A 27,460-nucleotide genomic window follows, 5' to 3' on the forward strand; every position below is an offset into this window, starting at 1 on the left:
TTAATATTTTTATTATAAATTCATGTCTACATTAAATACTAAACATCTTTTGAATTAATAGAAATTAAAAAATAAAATAAAGTTAGAGAAAAAGTTTACTAGGAAAAATTAATTTAAAAATTAAATAAATTAAAAAATTAATTAAATTTATAGGACTAAATTAAATTAAAAAAAAGTTAAAATTATTTTAATGCATGTTAAAGTACTAAAGACTAACGAGCATGTAAATCAAGTGATAAGGGTTATTCTAGCCTAATAGGTCTCAAGTTTAAATTTTAACGACCTTATATGTGGTTTAAACGAAAAATAAAAAATAAAAAAATGATTTGTACTTATAAAATAGGCATAAAATTTCTTTATAAGGCATAATTCTTTTTTTATTGTTCTAAACGTAGCAAACATAATTAATCTAGCATTTTAAAATGATAATATTGTTAAAATTTAGTTCTTTAATTTTCTTAACAATTATATTTTTCTTTAATTCACTAAAATATACTTGTCTAATTAAAATAATCAAATTCACAAAAATAGATAGTGTGTGAATTGATACACTATTGGAATTAATTTAATGATTTAATTCAAAATATATTTAAATTGTAAATTTAACAATAAATTTTAATACATTCCATTTATATGTATGACTAATTAGATATTTAGTATTTTTTAACTATTTGAAAATATACTTATTATATTTTAAAAGAATTGTTCGATTAAAAAAATACTAATAGATTCGTAAAAATATTAATGTTATTATATGGATATAGGCTTTATTTAACAGGGAAAGGAAAAAGTATTACATGGTGCAGGATTAGGTAATCTCCACCATTGAAATTATGTCATGTTTATATATTATTCTTTAAATCGTAAAACTTTGACATGTGACACCATTTCAACAGTTAATTAAGATTACATAAACTTGGCCGTATAGAAATTTCTTCAAGAAAACAGCGATTAACACTTGATACAAGTCTTAAATTTACACTAATAATATAATATATATCACACTATCAATTTATTATATATCATTAGTGTCCCTTATTATTATAAGATAAACCCATCATGTCTGTTAAATTAGTTTAAATTTTATTAACTCATGTTTTTACCAACGGGAACAAACCTATAAGCTAATAATTTTCCCCATTAATTAGAATGTGACAATTTTCCGTAGAACATGTATGTTACATATATTATTTCATTCTATACTTAATATACCTATACAAACGTAAAATTATTTATATACACGTATATGTTTCCTGTTCATCGTAAATATTCAGCATATATAACGAGTAAACATATCTTTTTCTTGAGAGATCCCAAAATTGCCCAATTATACATGTGTTTTTCATTGTCATGAAAAAGAACATATTATGATATACATTTTCTTGTATAAAAAATTATCAGTACAGTATTCAGTTAAAAGTAATTGAGATTTTATATTCCTCGTACTTAATTTATTATTGTCTGCAAACTTGATTGATCACTAAAGAATAAATAATAAAAAGAGTAATAATTGAACACATCTAATGTCTTTTGGCCATATAATATCCAAAAGAAAATTACATACTTTTCGTTTGAGAATTCATTTCAGCATGCAACTTTATCTTCCTATAAATAGGTCATCAGTGATCAAACTTCACACAAGCAGAACCATTCATTCGAAAAAAAAAAGGAAATACATATTCCGTTTTCTCTCTAAACCGTAGCTAAATATTTCACCAACTCATCCTTTTTGTCCCAAAACCCTTTTCAAAGCTATGCCTTTGTTGTCACAACTTCAAGGCTTCTGGCCTTCTTTGCTTGCTGTAATCGCTGGCATTATTATGATCATCAATGCCCTAAGATCTCACTTGATTCAGAAATATTCCACGAAACAAAAACCAAAACTCCCACCAGGTCCCAAACCATGGCCTATAGTTGGTAACCTTCCTGAAATGCTTGCAAACAAACCTGTGTATAAGTGGATACACAAACTCATGAAAGAAATGAACACTGAAATTGCATGTATCCGCTTAGGAAATGCCTATGTTATCCCAGTGACATGTCCTACCATAGCCACTGAGTTCTTGAGAAAACAAGATGCAACTTTTGCATCAAGATCACTAAGCGTGTGCACTAATCTCATTAGTAGTGGATATTCTACCACAATTTTTGGGCCCTTTGGGAACCAATGGAAGAAAATGAAGAAAATCATAACCCATGATTTGCTTTCCCCACAAAAGCACCAATGGCTTCATGACAAAAGGGCTGAAGAAGCTAACAACCTAATGTTTTACGTCTACAACAAATGCAAAAATGTTAACCATGATGGCGGTGTTGATGGTGGCCTTGTGAATGTTAGGAGTGCTACAAGGCATTATTGTGGTAACTTGATCAGGAAAATTATTTTTAACACAAGATATTTTGGGGAAGGTAGAAATGATGGAGGGCCTGGTCTTAAGGAAGTGGAACATGTTGATTCCATTTTCGATTTGCTTAAGTATGTTTATGTCTTTTCTCTTTCTGATTATATGCATGCTTGAGGGGACTTGACTTGGATGGCCAGGGAAAGAAGGTGAAAGAAGCTTTGAGGATCGTGAATAAGCATCATGATCCCATCATTGAAAAGAGAATGAAACAATGGAATGATGGATTAAAGGTTAATGAAGAGGATTGGCTTGACATTCTACTCTCCCTGACAGATGCAAACCACAACCCTTCATTGACCTTGGAGGAAATCAAAGCGCAAATTATAGTAACATTTCTTTTCTCTTATTTTAATTCTCATACATTACAATTGCATATGTAAACACTATAACCATATATATCATATGCTGACCTTTTTACTTATCTTCCCCTCAAATGTCACTTTTTAATTAAGAGATGGAAAATTAAAGGCGATGGAAAATAACAACATGCGTGCCAGTTAGGTCTATTTTCTGCATGTTAAAAACATAATTTAAACATCAATATATACTCAAACTCAAATCATACTATTTCTTGTAGGAACTAATGCTTGCAACAGTGGACAATCCATCAAATGCTTTTGAATGGGCACTAGCTGAAATGATAAACCAACCAGAGTTACTCCAACGAGCACGGAAGAATTGGACAGTGTGGTAGGGAAAGACAGGCTTGTTCAAGAATCAGACATTCCTAAGCTCAACTATGTGAAGGCTTGTGCAAGAGAAGCTTTTCGCCTTCATCCCATTGCACCTTTCATTCCACCCCATGTCTCTATGAGTGACACAGTTGTGGGAAAGTACTTCATCCCTAAGGGTAGCCATGTAATGCTAGGAAGCCAAGAACTTGGGAGAAACCCAAAAGTGTGGAATGAACCCCTCAAGTTCAAACCTGAACGACACCTCAAGAGTGATGGATCGGATGTCGTTTTGACAGATCCAGATATGAGGCTCATGTCATTCAGTACTGGAAGACGTAGTTGTCCTGGAGTGATGCTTGGCACTACTATGACTGTGATGCTATTTGCTAGGTTGCTTCATGGCTTCACTTGGAGTGCACCACAAAATGTTTCAACAATTAACCTTGCAGAGTCCAACGATGAAATCCTTCTTGCTGAGCCACTTGTGGCAGTGGCAAAACCAAGATTATCACCAGAACTATACGACCTTTAAATTCAGATAAAGATTAAGTTTACCTTGGTGACCCCATATATGAACATGAAACAACAAATGTTTAGTTAAATAAGGGGAATGAATCGCTAAATGAAAAAGGTCGTATGTAAATACGTCATTGTCATTGGTGTGAAGAAGGGCTCAGAATTAATTGGTTGAGTTTAGGATTATGGTGCATGTAATGCACTAAAAAATGTACTTGGAAAATTTATGTTATTATGATGTTTGAATAATTAAGAATTAACTTCATATGTTACATTATATATGATGTCTTTTTAGCTTTTTTATCTATCTCTCACAAATAAAGTACAAAAAGTTAAAGAGATAGTTCTTACTCGTCCTAGAATGTTGCATGCACCCTTAAAAAAGGGATAAAAACGAAGTACTACTTCTGCTCAGTCAACCATTCTTCTTTGGCTACCAAACTATTTTCTTTCTCTTACCTTTCCTTCTTTTGTCTTTTCATCAGATTGTTTGTTTGAAACTCCAACGTCGTATAGATTCTTTGTGCACGAGACCTTGTGTGTTACTGTATTAACCTTCAACAGAAAAGACAGAATTTAGAGATCCGTCAAAATCTTGATTTTTGAGGCAGTGTTTCTACCCAAACGTAACATTCTTATCATTATTTTTACAAGATAGAAATAGAGAATGGTACAATCTCAATGTAAACGTGTTTACACTGTTAATCAATAGTTTTTTTTTTTATATTAATTATTACATAATTCAGATGTTACATTTACATTGTTAGCGTGTGTATGTGATTTTGTTTTGATTTTTTCTATGATCACATGAATTGGTGCATTTCCATTCGAATTAGTTTAATTAGTTTTTTTTAAATCAAATTTTTAATCTCGCTCAAAATTATTTATCTAACTCGTTCATTCATTAATTCTCATATAATTTGATAAATGTTTGTGATTAATTTGTTTCCTATCTTGTTAAAAAGTATCAGGAGCCCTAAAGACACACCTGAATATTTTGTTGCAATTTCAAACACTTAGTCTGTTGAAATTACAAAGCTTTATAGCATATTAAATTGGAATTATTTTTTACTATAAAAATTAGGTATTTTAGAAAATAAAATGCAAATTTTAAAATACCTAATGAATTAAACACGTATTTAATTAAACCACTGTGTAATTTCGTTAATTAAGAGTAGTAACATATGTCAAACGTTGGTTTTTTGAGTGGGTTGTCTACTTGCAATGCTGATTTCTTATAACTGAGAAGATAGGGAGATTTGTTGCACACGTCTTGACTCCTCTTCCATATCTTTTAGCAAAAGAAATGAAAACTTAACGTGTGATTATTTATTATTATTTTCATGTAAATGCTCTCCACTAAAATTTAAATTATAAATTATCTTCACGATTTTGTTTTGTTAACTTTTAAAATTACGGTTGATGATAGATCGTAATCATGGATTAGGTATCATTAAACTATTTAATATTCACCCTCTATAAAATGTCTTTTGATTGAATTGACATGAAGGATAGAGTTATTACCTGAAAACTGATTTTTGAGTATAGAAAAGTGACAAAAAAAAAGACTTTACGTTGTTATTATGTGCCCATTAAAGCACGTTATACAGGTAAAGAATGGAGACTCATTTTAGGGGGTAACCGCGTATAACATCATTCGGAGAGCCAGAAATAAAAATGGATGCTTTTGATCATAAGCATTATGATGCTACTTTTCTTCTCTCTCTCTCTCTCTTTTATTTCTCCACATCAGCACGAACCCAACAAAAAACTAAAGTTACTAGGAGTCATTGGCAAGCTTTTCAATATTTAATTTGTGCACATTCTATCAACTTGATCTATACAATTTGAGCAAGCTGTATTTGTTGTTTAGAAAAACTAGGAGTCATCATAGATGCATACAAACTAGATATTGGCTATTATTTTGATACAAGACTTTAGTAGTTGGTGCCATTAGCTAGATATGTACACAAGAAAGGACACTGAAAAGAGTGACACATATAAAGAAGGAAGCAATAGTTATTTTTATTAAAGTTGAATCAAGGCACTAAAGTAAACTCTGAAAGAATATATTATAACCACTGAAGTGTAATATTTATGGTGGTATATTTCAAGTCATCTTACCTATTATTATTTTCAAAGAGGGAGGTTGTGATGAGCAGAGAAAGCAGAAAAGCTTGCAGACATGACAAAGGAGGGTTCAGTGCTGGCAACAGACTGAGGAGTTCTTGGTCTTGAGGAGGCCATGCCATGGTGACCATAGCCTCTGTCACCGTTTCTCCTTGGGCCTTTCTCGGCCCACTTCAGCTCAGCAAGCTTCAATGTACTTGTATACCTCCAACTGCAACACCCTACCACCCCTGCTCTTTCAATGTACCTGTGTCAACAATCAAATTCGACAAGCCATTTATATTCTGTGATTAATTTGAATTAGTTAGCTCTATACAAGAGCCTAGAATCAAAATTATTAACATCTCAAAAAAATGCCTTAGAAACTATGATGCACGAATGTTTCAAAATTGACACTGTAATTGTATTGTACCTAGCTATACCAAATATTTAATGCAAGTATTAAAAATTTGTCTCAATATATGAAAGCTTGATTATATTATGTTAAAATTTTTAATATATATATATATAGACAGGATCTTCTTATACCAGTGTAAATCTAAAAACTCTTACATTAAATTTTATTATAATTGTGCTTTTTTTTAATAATTTTTACGAGATTAATCATAAGTATAATACTGGTGATTAATCAATATGAATAAATTATATTAAAAAATATAAAAATAAATTATATTACATGTATCTTAATTTTTAAAAATTATTGTATTTAAATATAATATATCGTATTCGATATCCATATACATCTTGTGCATCTTCTCTTTAATTGCACAACTGATCTAACATCTTCTAAGATTGATTTAAAAAAAATATATAATTGGCAATCATAGTCAAACTAAGATTTGTTAAGAGTAAAGTCGCGTAGTGAGTATATTACATTGTTCTTTTTGTTCAATATGTGTTTGATGAAGACCAAATTTGGCATGGAAGGAGATTTCTTCTTTGTCTACAATAAAATTGTTTTCTTGCGAGTTGTGAGAACAAGAGACGGCTAACAAAAATTCAAGTGCCGTCTCATGATGTATAGAACACATCTAATATCCAAATCTGTGGTTCGTTTATAACTAAGCCAACACGACAGAACAAATGTTACTAAAAATTTGAAACGGTTGGGTGACCCAACGAATTAACTTGAATGAGAATGGGATTAACTATTTTGGTTGCTTTCCTTGTTTTCTTCTTCATATTATAAAGGTACATGTCCAAATTCTTATACACCATTTTGTCATGTACAAGGAGTTTCTCACGAAAAGAAAAAGAATGCTAGGAATATACTGTTATTATATTTTTTTATTATTGGGTGAAATTTATATAGATCCCACTAAATACCAAGTGAAACCTTACTGAATAGTGCGTAAAGCTCATATTATTTAGGGAAGCACAAATAAATTTTACCCAATATTAATTAAAAATATGTTCAAAAGTGTTTCAAAATTGTATTGCTGCTGGCAAGCATTCTTTTTAATAATTTTATATTTCAGAAACGATTTTTCTTGAGTTACAAAACAGTCACTGCATTAGGAAATATCGTACCTTTGGCTGAATCTCAGTCCAAGGCACTCAATACACTTTGATTATAAGACTTGGACAATTCTTCTATAAACTAACATTTAAGATGAATTAAATTTTATTTTTTAATATAATATCAGAACTTATTCCGTTTAAATATTAAGCTCGTATATATTTAATCATGTAAATTTCATTTACCAAATCTAATTAATACTAGCTTAAGAAATGTGTTAAAATGTTTTATCTCAATATGACCAAAATAACACTTGGGCAATTAGACCTAGTTTTATAACATAAATGAAAATGAAATCATAAATCTTTTTTGTTTTCTAGCTACAGTATAGTAATCTACACTACAAAAAACATACCAGGCATCTCGTCCTGAAAAAATAAACATAGTTACTGCAAATGGTGCAAATCTTAGAGTGAGGAATCCCAGGTCTCCTTCGTTGACCAGAAGCACCTTTTCTAGAAGCCAAACTCACACCACTCTTCATAGCATCATGGGTCATGCTATACTCACTGACTATGCTTTGTGCATGACTAAAACGTCCCCATGCTGAGTCACCACCTCCATAGCCAAAATTTTCTTGTTGTTGATGATAATGATGATTGTATTTGTTATCATAGTGGTGATGACTGCCATTGGATGCTTGCAAGTCTTTTTTGAAGTCAAAACTAGGTAATGTGGACATAGGGGAAAGAGAAGGTACCTTTGTGGGCTTGCTAACTATATTAGCTTCATCAGAAACTTGTTGAATGGTGACTATTGTGCTGTTTCTTTTGTTTGATGAGTTCACATTGGCCAGGTCTTGGAAGGTAAGGTTCACAGATTCATCTGGGATTCCTTGGTACAGTTCTTCAAGTTCTTGTATTGGCTTCTTCATGTGAGCATCACCCATTGTGAGTTCCAAGGGTAAATGATGAGATGTTACCCTTTGTAACGAATATTTAAGGCAAAGATGATATGAAGGTAAAAGTTGTAGCAGGCTAGCTTGTTTCGTCCATTGAAAATAATGACAACTATATGTGGCCAAAGTTTACAAGGCCGGTTGGAAACTAAATTAATTAAGAAGATATAAATTCATATGACTATTAACTTGGGTCACTTTATAGAGTTTTGGTCATCAAAGATTTTGGTAGGATCTTTAGGCTAGCTAGGAAAGATTAGTGATTTGAAATTGATTTTTAACAAATAAGTTTGGTTACGAAATGGTAGCTTTGCTAAATGACAATTTCTTTTAATGATGAAATTGATTTTGTAAAATTTTTTCGAGTATATACACACCTAAAATATCTTCATTAATGTGATGAAGACATGCAACATATACAAGATTCAAATCACTGTCATATATGTACTTGAAACTTTATTTTATATATCAAATCAAACAGTTGAAATAGTCGAAAGAAAATGAGATTATACGATGTTAATATACCACTAATTAGGGATTAATCAATGATTAATGTTGGGGAAATGTAACGTGGCTTTTCAGTTTGTGAAATATTAGTAAACTGGAAAACAGTAACTCAATTATGTGATGTCACCCCGTGGTGCCATCGAAGGGGAATAAAGTTTAAAATTAAAAAAATAAAATTGGAAAGTTGTATTCCTCAAATATTGGAGCATATATTTTAATATATTTAAATGACTAATTCAGCAAATCACAATGATTTATGCAACGAAATGAGGTGGCTCTTTGCCCATTTTCTTCATCATCTCCTTACTCATTGTAATAGGACATCAATACGTGACCATAGGCTTTGCATTAAGTCCAAATTAGTTGGAATTTTAGTTTTTTCAATGATGGAACATTAATTTTATGATATGTATAACCCAATATTCTAAAAAGATATCATGTATATGTGGGTTCTTGAAAAGGCCCATTGACAAGAATTAATTCGTTAGGAATTATGATAAGAATATCAATAAAACTACCAACATTAGAAGAAAATCAAAACATGATTTTTTAAAAAGTATATAAGAAAATTTTAATTGTGTTATTATAGTTATTTAATTTTGATAGAATTTGTACTATATAAAACATTATTATTTACTAAAAAAAATTTAAGTTTATAAAGTCTGTTACGATAACCTCCTTATTTATTTAATATACTTTAAATAATATAAAAACAGTTAACATTTTTTCACTTCATTATTTAAAAATTGTTTTGAATAATTTGGGATATTGAGGTATGTTATGTTTTATTATTAGAAAATTAAATTTAACTCACTTGCAAAAATTAACTTATAAGAGGAGATTTGCTCAACCTTTATAAAGAGTTTTTATCTATATTTTTAAATAATGTAGAACATTGTAATACTCCCTCCATGCCTAAACTTAAACATTTGATGTGTGAAATTGGTAAGACTAAAAAATCTTTAAATATTTATGCACAACTTAACATTTAAACTAGATAAATGTTAGTATTATATTAAAAGAATAAGTTCCAAAAGTTAATTCATAGAAGGAAATTTCTTGAAACTTTATAAGAAATATTATACCTTTATTTTTAATCAATGTGAAATATATTAATAAATAAGTATTTTATATTTAAGAAAGAAGACCAAACTTTAAAAAAATAATTTAAGAGTATAAGTAATTGATATTTTAAAATGAAAGAAAATAAATTCAAGTGTAAAAAAATAAAAATAATTTGATAATGGAGGGAAAAAAGAAATATCAACATAAAAAGAAAATCAAAACATGACCTTTTTTTTTTTTTTTTGTAAAACATAAGACATTTTTATTATATTTTTATAATTGTTTGATTTTAATAGAATTTGTAGCATAAAAATTATTATTTGTTAATAAATGAAATTTGTGAAGTGTTAAGATAACCGTATTTATTTAAAATACTTTTAGAATAAGAAAAACATTTAACACATTTTTATTTCATAATTTAAAAAATTGTTTTGAAGAATTTAGGATAGGGACGTATGTTATGTTCAAAGTCTTACCTTTGCTGTTAACATATAGCTAAAAGAAATCGTAACATGTCTGCTTTCTTTCCTTTCATAATTCTCGTTCTGTCGTATGAAAGAAAATATAATTAAACGAGTTAAGAAGAAACTAAGAGTCATCGGTTGGGATTAAAGGATAAGATTAGCTTTCCGAAATCGCTTTTGATTGGGTAATTAACATATTAGTGTTTGGTTACGTTTTAAATTCTCAATTTATCCCTAATTATATGCAAATCCAAACGAATCTCAGCTTTAATGTGATCATGTGAAAGGTGTGAGTAAATATACAATCTATTTGTGCTGAGTATGATTAGTGTGTAATTAAAACTCTTTCTCAATTATAATAAATTTGATACTATAGATTAAATTAAAATAACTTTTTATCACAAGATTCATAAAATATATTAATTTCATAATTGATATAAGGTTTGAACATATGTAAAACATGTGAGAGTAAATATATAAATTATAGCTAGTTAAGCATATCACTTTAGATTAGCTTTTTTACTCTTATCTTAGTTTGATGCAAAAGATAGATATATGTTAATGCATAAATGATACTAAAAAATTAATGAATGCACAGTTATGTCATTTTTAGCTAGAAATTTTTAGATGATTAAAAACTATAAAATCTCATCTACTTAGTCATGTGTGTAATATTTTATAAAAATAGATAACACGTACTTTGAGACCCTTCAATAATTTTTGCAATGTATAGTGGTTATTCTACTCTGTGGGACATCCTATATTTTAGTGTGTAGTTCAAATTTTAAAATGTATTTTGAATTAATAATAAAATTATATTTATGTGATAAAAAATTTAGAAAAAATTAATAAATTTTTTGAATTACTTTTTAATTAAAAAGTATATTTTTTAAATTATATTTAAATTTGAATAGTATTAATTAAATTAATTTATTAATTAATTTTATATAATCTATATTTTAATATTTAAATTATCATACATATAAAGATTTGTTTAATTCGTATATGACACATTATTTGTTTATGCAATTAATTAAAGTGTTTATTATATGCGTCACATAAATTTTTTATTGAAGACTAAACATCTATTTTCATTTATTTACTTTTCTTTCTTCTTGAATTTAAATAGAGCATATTTACTTTCTGTTTGTTTCATGGGAAAATAAACAAGCGAGAAATATTTTTTAATTTAAATTAAAAAAAGATAAATTTTAATTTTTTATCTATGCTGAAGAACTTTTTTTATATTCAATAAAAAATACATTGTTATTCATATTTTTCATATTCAAAGGAGTCCCCTTCTAAATTTTTTTATTGTAAGCATACTCGTATTCCTTGTGTTCTTGTTATATATTTATTTATATTTGTTGTCATTTACATTTTTCATATTTTTCTCATAATAAATCATTTAAAAACTATTTACGGCATGTTTGAGTATGATTGACTTACTTTTTGAGAACAGTCATATATGAAGAAAAATTACAATGACGCGAAGCATGTGGAAAACGCATATGCACTGTAACTGGTAATTAACTGCCAACTATTTTTGTGTTGAATAATTAGATAACCTTAAAGTATATATGAAGATGGTTTTATAGACTAATTAAAGCACTGGTCCCTAGAATTATAGTGGCTTCTAACGTTACTTATTTTGAGTTTAAAGTTCAGCCACAAAAAATACTAATACCCCCAAACATAAAAATTGAACAGAGAGTTTCATTATTTTGGGAGTCCATGTACTACTTTGAATTGAAGGAAAACGATAGTTTCAGGAATACGAAATGAATGGAGGAGAAAATTTGATAAGCATATACCATATTTAAATAAGTATGGAGTAATTTAATGAATTGGTTTAATTATTTGAATTATTAAAAATTAACATTATATATATATATATATATATATATATTATGTACTTCAAAATATATATTACAAATTTAAATATTTTAAATATCACAAATTACGTGATTAATTAATAAAAACTTTTTAGTTTTGTTTAAGTAAAATTTTGAGTTTAAATTTTTATATATAAAAAAAATTTAATGTAGGCTCAATCATTGTATCTAAATGCATTATTTAGGTTAAATTTAAATTAAATTGGATAAAAAAAATTTTAAATTTGAGTTTTAATAAAAACAGATGTGTATTTGGATAAAATAAATTATTTTAAATAATTTAATAATTTTAAAATGATAAATATTTTAATTTAAAATAAAAAAAATATTTTATTTCTTGATAAATATATAATAAGTAGGTGACTTATCATACCCTCTCCTTGCCACGTTGATACATTGTACAGTTGGTGGTCTCAACTCCCGAGCAAGTGTTTTGCTTTGTCACGACATTCTACACTGTACTCGCAATATTTTTTTTAACAAGATTTAATTTTTCAAAAATTTATAATTTTTATTTTTCTTAAATAAATCTCTTTTTTTTCGTATATTTTCTCTCTATTGATATTCTATTATTTTTCTACAGTACATCTACGTACCTACGTAATAATTTAACTTCATTTAATATAAATAATAATGTAATATTTATAAGTTTATTCTCTCCTTATTTTTAAATTTTAATTTTAAAATATATGAATTCATAAATAAAATTTATTTAATATATCAAAATATGATGTTATTAATGCAATATTATATATCCATCAAATTATATAAAATAATTCAAATTTTAAGTTAACAAACTATTAATAAAAAAAGAGTATATGAAAATAAACAAATATCACAATTTTCTTATTTTCATATGAATTTTACAAAAATCAATAATTTTTATCCACATACTAATTTATAATTGAATAATACTATTTAAATTAAATTTATAAAAACTAGTTAAATAAATTTTTATTAAAAAATAATAATTGATTAATTATTTGAGGAATACTCTATAGTATGATCCGTGAACCAAGAGTATTTTAATTTCACTGTCGTTAACTTAAGTACTCTATTAAAAAATACTAACAATTAAAAATCTTAATTTTTGAATTTGATACTAAATAATTAAAAATGCAAAACTTCTATTAAGAAAAAAAAATTAATATTTAAAATAAATTTAAAAATAAAATTATCAAAATATTTAAAAATATGGATTTTAATAATAATAATAAATACGTTTGTAATATAAATCATGAAAGCAACTTGTACTAAAGATGGAAGCCACCTGTAGTTTTCAGACGTCTGGTCCTATTGTTAGTACTTTAATAATTAGTAATTAATTATTAATAAAAATAAATAAAAGACAAAATTTGGTACTATAAACATAGGAACCCACGTGTTCTTCACATGTCAGCACTTGTAATATGAAGCGTCGGTCCAATGGCCGACCATGACAACCACTTGCACTTTGTTTTCATGTTCACTTAAAAAATTCTACTTTTTATTATTTAAATTTCAGTGCCTTGGTTGATGTTGTATTATTTATATTTTCATAAATTTTTAATTTAATTTTTAAATATTTTTATTTAAATTATTAATTATGTTTAATTTATATTTTCTTTAAGTTTTTTACTTTTTAAGAGAAGATAATTTTCTAATTTTTTGTATATTTATTTATTTTTATTTTTAAAGTATAATTATTTTATCATGTTTATTTTTTTTTGTCACCTAATCTAATCGAGACATCTCATGAATCTAAAATAGCAAGGACAAATTTAACCAATCCCAATTAGATATTGGTCAGCGAGCGTCATAAAAAATTACAAATCTGTGAGAGTGAAAGTTCTGTCAATTGTTTTTTTTTTAATTATAATATGAAACTATGATATAATTGTATCTTTTTTTAAAACAATTTTTAAATAAAAAATTTAAATTGAATTACTTAACACTGTTTAAGTTACTTTAACACTTTCTTTTTTAAAAAATCTAATAGATTAATAGAAAAGTATTTACTGTAGTACCTATAAAAATATTTGTTATTTTTTTAATATTTTAAAAATAAAAAAATATTAATATTTTTTTAACTAAATCACTAACTCTATTATTTATCACTATTTATTTTACGTGTAACAGAGAATATCAAAGCTTTTTAATTATAAAGAATACTGTAGACTTTACCTAAGAAAAAATGACAAACATGCAAATTTTTTTTGAATGATTAAAATAAATAAAAAAATTTAGATGATTAAATTTAAATCTACTGTAAAATTAAGAGATAAAAGGATTTATTTTATTTTATTTTTAATTAATAAATTTTATTAAAAATACCTAACAATTATTGTTAATTCATTTTCATTAATTAAATCTAATATATTTATAGTTTTTTAAATCATTTTTATTATAAATCCACGTCTAAATCAAACACCAAATATCTTTTGTATTAATAAAATTGAAGGATAAAATAAAGTTAAAGAAAAAATTATCAGGAAAAATAATTTAAAAATTAAATTAAATAAGAAGTTAATAATTTAATTAAATTCAGAGGAATAAATTCAATATAAAATTTGAAAAAATAATATATGTTAAAAAATTATAAATTACTTAACACGTAAATTAACTAGGAAGAGTTGCAAGTTTTATTGCGTGTAGTTATCTTATTCAACTTAAATAAAATTATTTTTATAAAAGATATATGTGATTTAGATAAAAATAAAAAATTAAATTATAATTTTATATGGCAAAATAAGTATCAAAATTTTTATAAAACATTATTCATTTTTTTCCTAAACCCTAGCGAAAGTATTTAATCGAGCTTTTTAAAATTATGATATTATTAAAATTTAGCTCTTTAATTTTCTCAACGATTATGTGTTTCTTCACTAAAATATACTTGCCTAATTAACTAATTAAAATAATCAAATTCACAAAAATAGCTAGTGTATGAATGTAATTGATTACTTATTGAAATTAATTTATTAATTTAATTCAAAATGAATTTTAATTGTAAATTTAACAATAAAATTTAATACATTCCATTTATTATGTATGACTAATTAGAGATTTAATATTTTTTAACTATTTCAAATATACTTATTATATTTTTTAAAGATTTTCTGAATTAAAAACAATATTAACAGTGTTTTCCCAGTAAATCAAGTTGGTGTAAAAAATTACATTTTGTTAAATATTATGAAGAGTATTCAAATATATTGTATTCGATTGTCTTTTCATTAAATTCTCTTTCTCAACTATTTTCAGGTAAAGACGATACAGCAATTTCTTTTTTCTTTTAAAAGATTTTATTAATGTACTCATTCTTCTTTTTTTTTTTTTTTTTTCTCGTATCAAAGTACAAGGATGTTTAAAAACCTTGAAACTCCGAAAGTTGTCCACCATGTAACAACATAAAAAATTTAAATTACTGATTAGTAGTACATTCAAATATTTAACTAATACCATCTACGTAAATATCCTATACCATAAAAAATTTAAATGTTAATTATTAGACTTAACATTGATATATTCTTTATTTATCAGGGAAAGGGAAAATTATTACCTGGTGCTGGATTATGTAATCTCGACCATTGAAATTATGTAATGTTTATATATTATTTTTTAAATCATAAAACTTTATCATGTGACACTATTTCAACGATTAAGATAAACAATGTTAACACTTTTTATAAGTTTACACTAATAATATAACATATATCAAACTATCAAATAATTTCTATTATAAGCACATCAATTTATAATATATCAATAGTGTTTCTTATTATTATAAGATAAACCCATCATATCTGTTAATTAGTTCAGTTTTTATTAACTAATGTTTATACCAATGGGAACCAACCTATCAACTAATAATTTTTCCCATTAATTAGTATGTGAAAATTTTCCGTAGAATATGTTATTTAGGAATGATGGTATTTTAAACAAAGCAAGATATAACATGTTGTAATATAATTACATATTTTAGATTTGATTATATTTTTATTTTAGTCTTTGTTTAAATAATTATCTTTATTTTTCGTCATTATAATCTTTCATTAAAGACTAAAATTGAGTTGTTTTTTTCTTCTTATTTTGATGAGCCTCTTTATTCCTGAGTTCCTTTTCTTAAAATGGATGCTTTGAAATTCTCTTTTTCCATACTAAACTGCTAGTGTTTTTTGTTCTGAGCTTTAGATCCTGTTTATTAGAAAGAAGAAAAAAAAAAGACTGAACCACAGATTTATATAATTTTAAAAACTAAAAATAAATAAGACTTACAGTGTGTGTGTATATATATATATATATTCAAGGAAAAAAGGCATATATATATCCAATTCTATATATACTTATATACCTATACAAACTTAAAATTATTGATATGTACATATATATTACCTGTTCATCGTAAATAATATTCAGCATATAACGAGTAAGCTTATCTTCTTTTTTTTTTTAATTATTTAAAGTGATCCCAAAATTACCCAATTATGCTTGTCTTTTTCATGGTCATTAAGAAGAACATATTATGATATAAACTTTTCTTGTATTAAAAATTTATAAGTATTTGAGATAAGATGTTCCACGTACTTTCATATTATTTGCAAGCTTGATTGATCGCTAAAGAATAAATAAAAAAACAATAACAATTGAACACACCTAATGTCTTTTGGCCATATAATATCCCAAAGAAAATCACATGCACCATTCGTTTGAGAAGGAACGTTTTACATGTTTTCAGCATGAAACTTTAGCTTCTTATAAATAGGATATCAGTGATCAGACTTCTCACAAGCAGAACCATTGATTCCAGATAAAGGAAAAACATATCCAGTTTTCTCTCTAAACCGTCGCCAAATAATTCACCAACTCGTCCTTTTTGTCCCAGAATCCTTTTCCAAGCTATGCCTTTGCTTTTGTTGTCACAACTTCAAGGCTTCTGGCCTTCTTTGCTTGCTGTAATCACTGGCTTTATTATGATCATCAAAGCCCTAAGATCTGACTTGATTCAGAAATATTCCACGAAACAAAAGCCAAAACTCCCCCCAGGTCCCAAACCATGGCCTATAATTGGTAACCTTCCTGAAATGCTTGCAAACAAACCTGTGTATAAGTGGATACACAAACTCATGAAAGAAATGAACACTGAAATTGCATGTATCCGCTTAGGAAATGCCTATGTTATCCCAGTGACATGTCCTACCATAGCCACTGAGTTCTTGAGAAAACAAGATGCAACTTTTGCATCAAGATCACTAAGCATGAGCACTGATCTCATTACTAGTGGATATTCTACCACAATTTTTGTGCCCTTTGGGAACCAATGGAAGAAAATGAAGAAAATAATAACCCATGATTTGCTTTCCCCACAAAAGCACCAATGGCTTCATGACAAAAGGGCTGAAGAAGCTAACAACCTAATTTTTTACGTCTACAACAAATGCAAAAATGTGAACTATGATAATGGTGGTGTTGATGGTGGCCTGGTGAACATTAGGAGTGCTGCAAGGCATTATTGTGGTAACTTGATCAGGAAAATTATTTTTAACACAAGATATTTTGGGGAAGGTAGAAATGATGGAGGTCCTGGTCTTGAGGAAGTGGAACATGTTGATTCCATCTTCGATTTGCTTAAGTATGTTTATGCCTTTTCTCTTTCTGATTATATGCCATGTTTGAGGGGACTTGACTTGGATGGCCAGGGAAAGAAGGTGAAAGAAGCTTTGAGGATCGTGAATAAGCATCATGATCCCATCATTGAAAAGAGAATGAAACAATGGAATGATGGATTAAAGGTTAATGAAGAGGATTGGCTTGACATTCTACTCTCCCTGAAAGATGCAAACCACAACCCATCATTGACATTGGAGGAAATCAAAGCGCAAATTATAGTAATATTACTTTTCTCTTATTTTATTTCTCATACATTCATTACAAATGCATATATAAAGACTATAACCATATATATCATATGCTGACCTTTTTTCTTATCTTCCCTTCAAGTGTCACTTTTTAATTAAGAGATGGAAAATTAAAGGCGATGGAAAATAACAACATGCATGCATGCCAGTTAGTTCTATTTTCTGCATGTTAAAACATAAATTTAAACATCAATACTCAAACTCAAATCATACTATTTCTTGTAGGAACTAATGCTTGCAACAGTGGACAATCCATCAAGTGCTTTTGAATGGGCACTGGCTGAAATGATAAACCAACCAGAGTTACTCCAACGAGCGACGGAAGAATTGGACAGTGTAGTGGGGAAAGAAAGGCTTGTTCAAGAATCAGACATTCCAAAGCTCAACTATGTGAAGGCTTGTGCAAGAGAAGCTTTTCGCCTTCATCCCATTGCACCTTTCATTCCACCCCATGTCTCTATGAGTGACACTGTTGTGGGAAAGTACTTCATCCCTAAGGGTAGCCATGTAATGCTAGGAAGGCAAGAACTTGGGAGGAACCCAAAAGTGTGGAATGAACCCCTCAAGTTCAAACCTGAACGACACCTCAAGAGTGATGGATCGGATGTCGCTTTGACAGATCCAGATTTGAGGCTCATGTCATTCAGTACTGGAAGACGTAGTTGTCCTGGAGTGATGCTTGGCACTACTATGACTGTGATGCTATTTGCTAGGTTGCTTCATGGCTTCACTTGGAGTGCACCACCCAATGTTTCAACAATTAACCTTGCTGAGTCCAACGATGAAATCCTTCTTGCTGAGCCACTTGTGGCAGTGGCAAAACCAAGATTAGCACCAGAACTATACCACCTTTAAATTCAGTAAAGATTAAGTTTACCTTGGTGACCCCATATATGAACATGAAACAACAAATGTTTAGTTAAATAAGGGGAATGAATCGCTAAATGAAGAAGTCGTATGTAAATACGTCATTGTCATTAGTGTAAAGAAGGGCTCAAAATTAATTGGTCGAGTTTAGGACGATGGTGCTTGTAATGCAGTAAAAATGTTCTTGGAAAAATTTATGTTATTATGATATTTCAATAATTAAGAATTAACTTTGTATGCTACATTGTGATGTCATTTTTGCTTTTTTATCTACTTTCACAATAAAGTAAAAAAAAAAAAAAAAGTTAAAGAGATAGCTCTTGGTTGTCCTAGAATGTTGGATGCACCCTAAAAAAGGGGATAAAAATGAAGTTATACTTATGCTCAGTAATTTTCTATGATGGCATGAATTGGTGCATTTCCATTCGAATTAGTTTAACTAGTTTTTTTTTTTAATCAAATTTTTAATCTCGCTCAAAATTATTTATCTAACTCGTGCATTCATTAATCCTCATATCAATTGATATATGCTTGTGAATAATTCGTTTCCTATCTTGTTAAAAAGTCTCAAGGGCCCAAAATAATTGAATCTGTTGAAATTACAAAGCTTTATAGCATATTAGATTGGAATTATTTTTTTTATTGAAAAATTAGGTATTTTAGAAAATAAAATGCAAAATGTAAAACACCTAATGAAAACACGTATTTAATTAAACCACTGTGTTCTTTAGTTAATTAATAGTAGTAACATATGTCAAACGTTGGTTTTTTGAGTGGGTTGTCTACTTGCAATGCTGCTTTCTTGTAATTGAGAAGAAGGGGAGATTTGTTGCACGCGTCTTCACTCCTCTTCCTTATCTTTTCGCAAAAGAAATGAAAACTTAACGTGTGCTCTTCACTAAAATTTAAATTATAAATTATCTTCACGATTTTGTTTTGTTAACTTTGAATATTACTGTTAATGATAGATCGTAATCGTGGATTAGGTATCATTAAACTATTTAATATTCACCCTCTATAAAAAGGGTGATGAATATTGTATTTTAATATTCAGTCTATAAATGCCTTTTGACTGAATTGACATGGAGGATAAAGTTATTAACTGAACTGACATGAGTATAGAAAAGTGACAAAAAAATGACTTTCTTATAAGCGGTTTTATTATTACTTTTACAAAGCAACTTAGTTATGGAGTCCCCATTAAAAGCACGTTATACAGGTAAAGAATGGAGCGGTTCATTATATATAATAAAGAAGAATGGAGACTCATTTAATGGCAGAAAAATGAGAAAGAAATGGCTATCAAATAAATTTAATAAATAAAAGGAAAAAATCTCTCAAAAAAAAAAAGAATAAAAATTCTATTTAATATAAGTAAAAATCTCAAAATATAAAACTAAAAAGAAGAATAAAGCCTCTAAATGATAAGTGAAATTATAATCTTCCGAATTAAAAAGCTTATGGACATCATGTACACTAATTTCCATTGACATCCCAATCAAAGTATATATATTGTAGCACATGAAACAGAGTATATACTCAAGCAAAATGCAATCTTCAAATCATTGTGGTGCAGCCTGAGTAAGTAATCAATCATTCACTTTGAGTTCCTAATGGAACACCATATATACAAATAGACCCAAGTGAAAGCTCTTTACACAAATAGATTCATTAGTCTTAGGAACGTCACAAAGCAGTAAGAAGGAAGCCCACGTTAACAACACTCCAATTAACTTAAGATTGGTACCCAAAAATAACACACATGTACATGCATGTTTACAAAAATTGATGATTCCCTAGTAATCTACCTTGTGAATTGAGAAAAGGGGCACGACCACATGATCATAAGCTTTCGTTTTAAAACAAAAGATATGCAATTTTAAAAAATAAAATAAAATAAAATTGTTGGTAGTACAACTTTCATTTGGTCAATAAGGGGCATGGCTTGCAATCCATATATGTGTCGTAATAATAAAGCAGAACATTGAACTACAAGAGGTATGAGCATCAAGTTCAGCCCAATTTATTTTTCCTATGAACTATATTTGTGTTGGTTCAAGTTCGAAGTCCAAAACTATTGACAATCAACCCAACTTGGCCCACGTTCTTTAGTGAAGTTTGAGTTTTATTTTTGGCTTAAATATGATTTTCATCTTCACACTTTAGTAAATTTTTAATTTTTGTCTTTTCAAATGATTTTTTATTTTATTTTAGTTCCTAATACTAATATAGTTTGTTGAGATCACGTGTCAGTTTTTTTTATTTGACCACATTGGTGTTAGAGAGTAAAAATAAAATAAAAATTAAAAAGTAAGGACTCAAATAATAAAAATTTATTAAAATTTAAAATTAAAACATATTTAAACCTTTATTTTTTATTAAACTCTGACCTAATTTGATTTGCAGTCATTCCAGTGAAGTATATAAAAGTAGAACATTTTTATTTTTAAATATTATAAGTAATTTAAAAATATCATTTTATGTCATTGACTGATGTTAAAATACTTTCATTTTAAATGTAGAATGAATCAATTTAATGCTCATCAATTTTTAACTTTATTTTCACACCTAAATTTTTACACTTTCGTTATATTTTTTATTATATTATTCGGATAATTATATTACTTTTTGTTTCCTTTCTAAGGTGATATTACATTAATTTTTAAAGAGTGAAATTCATTTTATATAGTGAATTTTACATTAATTTCAGTAGTTTCTTTCAGGTGAAGATTGGGCTAGGATTTGGTTCAAAGAACTTGATATATAGAAAATTCCATCACTACTTTCTGTGTTTTCTATGTGGGGATGTGACCAATCCATGTCTCTATTAAATGTCAGTTTATAAACAACAGGTAGGCCCTTAGTCATAAAATAATATTTTTGCTACATTCTTGCCCATTTTACATGAATCAATGACATATATGATATCGTTTTTACTTTTCTATTTTATTTATTTATTAACCATATAAAAAAGAGCATTATTGGGTTTTTCTTTTAATCATATATATATATATATATATAATTTTATCTATTTTATTATTCCACTTTTTTACTTTCAAATGCTTTTTTCAGTTTTTTTATATAAATAAAATAATTTAAAAATTATGTTACATAAATGTCTTACTTTAAATCTATTTACAGAAATATCTTAAATTGAAATATATAATATAAGCTTATTTTAATTGACTTTCACATTATTATCTTACAACATAATTGAAGTAGATTATAATAAATTTTAAAAATTATTATAATACATAAGTTATCAAATTAAATTCAAGTACAATATATTTTAATATAAATTGACGTACTCGTTTATTCTAACAGACGATTCTTAAATCGGGACTGTCATGTTTAGAAAATTTTAAATTTGAGTATAAAAATTATAATTAAATGACAGAGTTACTTTGATGTTTTTATACATTAAAATATAAAAAAATAAAACTTGTAGGTTATATAATAATAAAAATAAGATATTATATATATATATATATATATATATATATATTATTTATATTTTTTTTGTATTATGATATTTTCAAAAAACTGTAATATATGATGTTTAAATAATAGTCTGGTTTGTGATACTATAAACAATTTAGAATTAACAGAATAATATTCTCTTTAACAATAGTTTGTTAAATATTAGCAAAATATTTGATTTTATTAAGTATTTTTTTTCTTCCAAAAAATTTTGTTTTACCTTTTGAGATTTCACCTTTAATATGTGGGCTTTTTACATCAATAAATAAATAATAAAATTAATTATTAAAACGTGAAAAATAAAATGAAAGAGACGTTGGTTTGGAAATGGTCAGTGATAGAAAAATTGAGTTGCAAGAACGACCCCACCCCACACATATCACATTATTGGGATACGTCACGCCTTCAACCAACCACAAAATATGGGAAAATCAAAGTAAACATTTTTTTAAAATTAAAAAAATATAATTTTAATTAGTGAAAATAAAATATATCTCTAACATTTTTTAATTAAACATAGAAGAATTTATAGCTTTTAAAACTTAATTTTTTAAAAATCATTTAAAAAATTTAACTTTTAAAAATTAGCTACTAAAATATTAGTGCGAAATGCCGTTGTAGTGGTTTTGTTGAGACATGTTTTGCTTTTTGGTACGTGAACTGAAGTTTGGAAAGCGCTGTGTGTTTTGTTTTATATATTTATATGGAAAAAGAATATTGCTTTTCCATAATACATATTAATTTAACTTTTAATATCTTGTCGTTGCCATGTTATTTGGGTACAAAAGAAAACAACAAAGAAAACTAATAATGAAAAATATGAGAATAAAAGTATAAATAGTCATGTTTTGCACGGATTAATTCCAATATGTCAAATTAATTTTTTCCAGTATTTTGTAAATAATATAAAAACATAAGATACCCTAATTTATCATAGTTAATTATTGCAATTTACATATAATCAATTTAATTGTTGCTTTCTTTTTTAAATAACAAAAGGAAATATATAGTCTTATTTTTCATTTTGTACATAAATTTCGACAAACTCATGCAAACAGTTTCTTTATTTGTCAATTTCCAAATAAAAATAATAATAAAGAGTATAGTTTGACAAAAACCAAGGTTAATTTATTGTTATTATACGATTTTTATTATATTCGTTTTCTACCAGCTATCATTGTCATTTACACAACTGGACTGAAAGAAAAAAAACAATGGTAGCATGATTAAACATGCTCCAACCCCACATGTTACTCGACAAAAATATAAGAGGTAAAATATACATAATTATGTTAAGTTCAGTGAAAAAATAAGATGAGAAAAAAAAAATTTAATTAAAGAAAAAATGAGAAAATCAAATAAATTATTTTTAAATAATGTTTTTTTCTTTTGAAGTTTGAATGATTTTGAACAACTTGAGACAAACAAAACAAATTTAACAAAATTTCTAGGAAGAAAATATTTTTAAATTTTGGGGACACTCGAGTATCACGTGAAACCAGGAAGAAACACCAAAGAACCAAACCATTTCCAATGTCACGAGTAGATTTTGAAGTAAGTAGAACCCAAAGTGAGTAGATTTTGCACGCAACTCTTGCATCGCCTTTGTAATTTGCACTATAAATTGATGAACACACACACACCTTACTTCTAACCGCGACCGGAGTTCCTTACCACTTCATACATTTTGTCTTTGAATCCATCTCCTTTGTTCAAAAACCCTTTTCCAAATTAACCATGGGTTCTTTCCTTGGTCTTTTATGGTCACATTTTCAACCCTTTTGGTTTTATTTGCTTGTTATGATTTCTTGCTTTATGATTGTCAAAGCCTTGAGATATCGCTTATTTGAGAAGCCAAAACTGCCCCCAGGTCCAGAATCATGGCCAATTGTTGGTACCATTCCTGAAATGCTAGCAAACAAGCCTGTATTTCGGTGGATTCACAATCTTATGAGAGAAATGAACACCGAAATTGCATGTATTCGCCTAGGGAATGTCCACGTAATCCCAGTGACATGCCCCACAATTGCCTGTGAATTTTTTAGGAAACATGATGCTAATTTTGCATCAAGACCACTAACCATGGCCACGGATATAATCTCTAGTGGTTATAAGACCATAGCCATTGTACCCTTTGGGGAACAATGGATGAAAATGAGGAGAATCTTCATCAACGATTTGTTCTCTCCGGTTAGGCACCAATGGTTTCATGACAAACGGAATGAAGAAGCGGATAACATTATCTTCTATCTCTACAACAAATGCAAAAATGTGAATTATGGTGGTCTAGTGAATGTGAGAAATGTTGCACAACATTATTGTTGTAATGTGATGAGGAAATTGATTTTTAATACAAGGTATTTTGGAAATGGTGGAGAAGATGGAGGGCATGGTTTTGAGGAAGAGGAACAAGTGGACGTGATTTTCATGTTGCTTAAGCACGTTTATGCCTTCTCTATTTCTGATTATGTCCCGTTCTTGAGGATGTTTGATTTGGATGGGCACAAGAGAATAGTAAAGAATGGTATGAGGATCATGAAGAAGTATCATCACCCAATCATTGAAAAGAGAATGAAGCAATGGAATGATGGATCGAATACCGTTGAAGAGGACTTGCTGGATGTTCTTATCTCACTCAAAGATGTCAATAATAATCCATTATTGACATTGAAGGAAATCGAGGCTTTGACAATAGTAATGCATCACTTCTTTCCTTTCATTAACCCTACCACTTTTCATGAGCACTACGTGTTTTTAACTTTAATTTTTACGATTAAGTTTAATTACTTAAAACTAATAAATTATCATTAAAATAAATTTTATTAAACTAAAGACGTAAAAGTGTAATTTTTCAAAATAATAAATTATTATTTTTCAAATATTTAAATTCAACTTTAAATGTTGAAGTTAATTTTTTATCATTTAAATTATTTTAAGAACATTAATTAAAAAATTTAAATAATTTTTAATAAAAATTATATTAGAATTAGAAAGAATATTTATAATATAATTTTGTAAATAGATTTTATTTTTTATTCTTTAATCAGTTTCTAACATTTTTTTAACAAAATTTAGGGATAGTATTTTAGACATTTTTAGTATTTTTATTAAAATCAAAGTTTTACTTTAATAAATAATTCACATTTAGAATTTAATATTGTTAGCAATTATTAAAGTGAAAGTCTACTTTTAATCAGAAAACAACCCCAAAAGTGATTTGAAAGCCCATAAGAGCTATCTTTGAGGATCAAGAAGATAAATCCTGATTACACCATTGAGACCCAAAAAATGGAATGACAACGGATCAAATATGCTAACAATAAACCATTGTTGACATGTTGTGGGTTTGTCAAAATTATGATAAACAACTCTATTTTACATAGACTAATCAAATTAATATAATATATTAAGTAATGATTTTAATTTATTTGTAAACAAAATCTCATTAGTTTATTTAAAACAAAATTATTTATCTTGTAAAGTAACTTGGACAAACTTGCAAATTTAGTAACTTTTCACATCTTTTGTCCTGTTTCTATTTTACGTACATGCATCAACACTTTCACATGCAAAATATTCAAACTATATTTACATGCAGACATTGATGCTGAATAGATTAAGTAACAGTCAAAATCAAAATTGTAGGAACTAATGCTAGGAGGAGCAGACAATCCATCAAATGCTATTGAATGTGCACTTGCGGAAATGATTAACCAGCCAGAACTGCTTCAACATGCAACTGAAGAATTGGATAAAGTTGTAGGTAAGAAAAGGATGGTTGAGGAATCAGATATTCCAAAGCTCAATTATGTGAAGGCTTGTTTAAGAGAAGCATTTCGCCTTCATCCCATTATACCTTTCAATCCTCCCCATGTTTCAACACATGACACAGTGGTAGCCAATTACTTCATCCCTAAGGGTAGCCATGTACTATTGAGTAGACATGGACTTGGAAGAAACCCAAAAGTGTGGAATGAACCCAACAAGTTCAACCCAAAACGCCACCTAAAGAGTGATGGATCGATGACTGTTTTAGCTGAGCCTGATTTGAGGTTCATATCATTTGGCACTGGAAGACGAGGTTGTCCTGCTATCATGCTTGGCACCACCATGACCGTCATGCTATTGGCTCGGTTGCTCCATGGCTTCACTTGGAGTATACCTCCAAATGTATCTAGCATCAACCTTGCTAAGTCTTGTAATGGTTCTATGCTTGCTGAGCCACTCGTGGCAGTAGCAAAGCCAAGACTAGCAACAGAATTATATCACAAGCCTGTTTAGAAGAGTTTACGAATAATTTACAGAAAAAATTTAGGATTCTCATAGACTCATTTTATTATATTTTAATAAATTTATTGATGTATCCTATCAATGTAAACTATTTTTGCTTATCTAAATAAATTGGATTCCTCCTACACATATATTCATGGTTTGTTTATGGGGGAAATTGACGTTTTGGTTTGATTTTGATTTTGATTTTAAATGCTTGGGTTTTCATAAAATAACAGGGCGCATATATACCCTTCTAAAAAGTCTCAATTTGAGAAGCATTCTTGTTACTTATATACATATACACTAAAAGTATACTGAACTTGGGCTATTCACCCATACACTAAAAGATAAGCAATATTGCAAGTGGGCAGTTGCTTTCATTACTTCAGTTTTTTCTAATCATAGCATTCTTTTTTCATTTTTTTTTTCTTTCAAAAGTAAATTTTCTAAAAGATGTTATTCACTTTCAAAAATCAAATTTCAAAAATTACTTTGCAAATTTAGTTTTTGAAAGGTGGTACAAAAAGCAATTACTCAACATACAATGTGTAAACTTTTGAGCCCAACATAACCTCGTACAGAACTTGGGCCTTTGGGCTTGATTTGTGGTACAAAAAGCAATTACTCAACATACAATGTGTAAACTTTTGAGCCCAACATAACCTCGTACAGAACTTGAGCCTTTGGGCTTGATTTGTGGTATCTTCTGTACATTGGTCAAAAACGAAACCTAATTTAAAGTGGAAATGGTTGACAGAAAACAAATGAAAAGGAAATGTACAAAATGTCGGTGCACTGTAAGCTAAGCCACACAACCCTGATGCTTTTGAACCATAACTCAAGTCCAGCATTCATCTCACATGTCATAATT

The 27,460-nt window shown here is 27.9% G+C and overlaps 2 protein-coding genes and 2 pseudogenes across 2 annotated transcripts; 3 read left to right on the plus strand and 1 right to left on the minus strand.

Annotated features, from left to right (window-relative positions):
• The first annotated feature begins 1,820 nt into the window (after positions 1 to 1,820).
• On the plus strand, positions 1,821 to 3,611 carry LOC113851238 (annotated as a pseudogene).
• A 2,120-nt stretch (positions 3,612 to 5,731) lies between these two features.
• On the minus strand, positions 5,732 to 8,133 carry LOC113851239 (annotated as a pseudogene).
• Positions 8,134 to 15,407: 7,274 nt separating this feature from the next.
• On the plus strand, positions 15,408 to 18,825 carry LOC113851240 (isoleucine N-monooxygenase 1-like). Its single transcript, XM_027481710.1, has 2 exons — positions 15,408 to 17,940; positions 18,196 to 18,825. Exons 1-2 carry the CDS (start codon positions 16,954 to 16,956, stop codon positions 18,823 to 18,825), a joined length of 1,617 nt encoding a protein of 538 aa, XP_027337511.1. The 5' UTR covers positions 15,408 to 16,953.
• Positions 18,826 to 24,054: 5,229 nt separating this feature from the next.
• LOC113851241 (isoleucine N-monooxygenase 1-like) lies at positions 24,055 to 26,598 on the plus strand. Its single transcript, XM_027481711.1, has 2 exons — positions 24,055 to 25,011; positions 25,963 to 26,598. The coding sequence occupies exons 1-2, from the start codon at positions 24,055 to 24,057 to the stop codon at positions 26,596 to 26,598; spliced, it is 1,593 nt and encodes a 530-aa protein (XP_027337512.1).
• The last annotated feature ends 862 nt before the right edge of the window (positions 26,599 to 27,460 follow it).

Source organism: Abrus precatorius, unplaced genomic scaffold (genome assembly GCF_003935025.1).
Source record: "Abrus precatorius isolate BTA unplaced genomic scaffold, Abrus_2018 Scaffold9, whole genome shotgun sequence".
NCBI classification, from domain to species: domain Eukaryota; kingdom Viridiplantae; phylum Streptophyta; class Magnoliopsida; order Fabales; family Fabaceae; genus Abrus; species Abrus precatorius.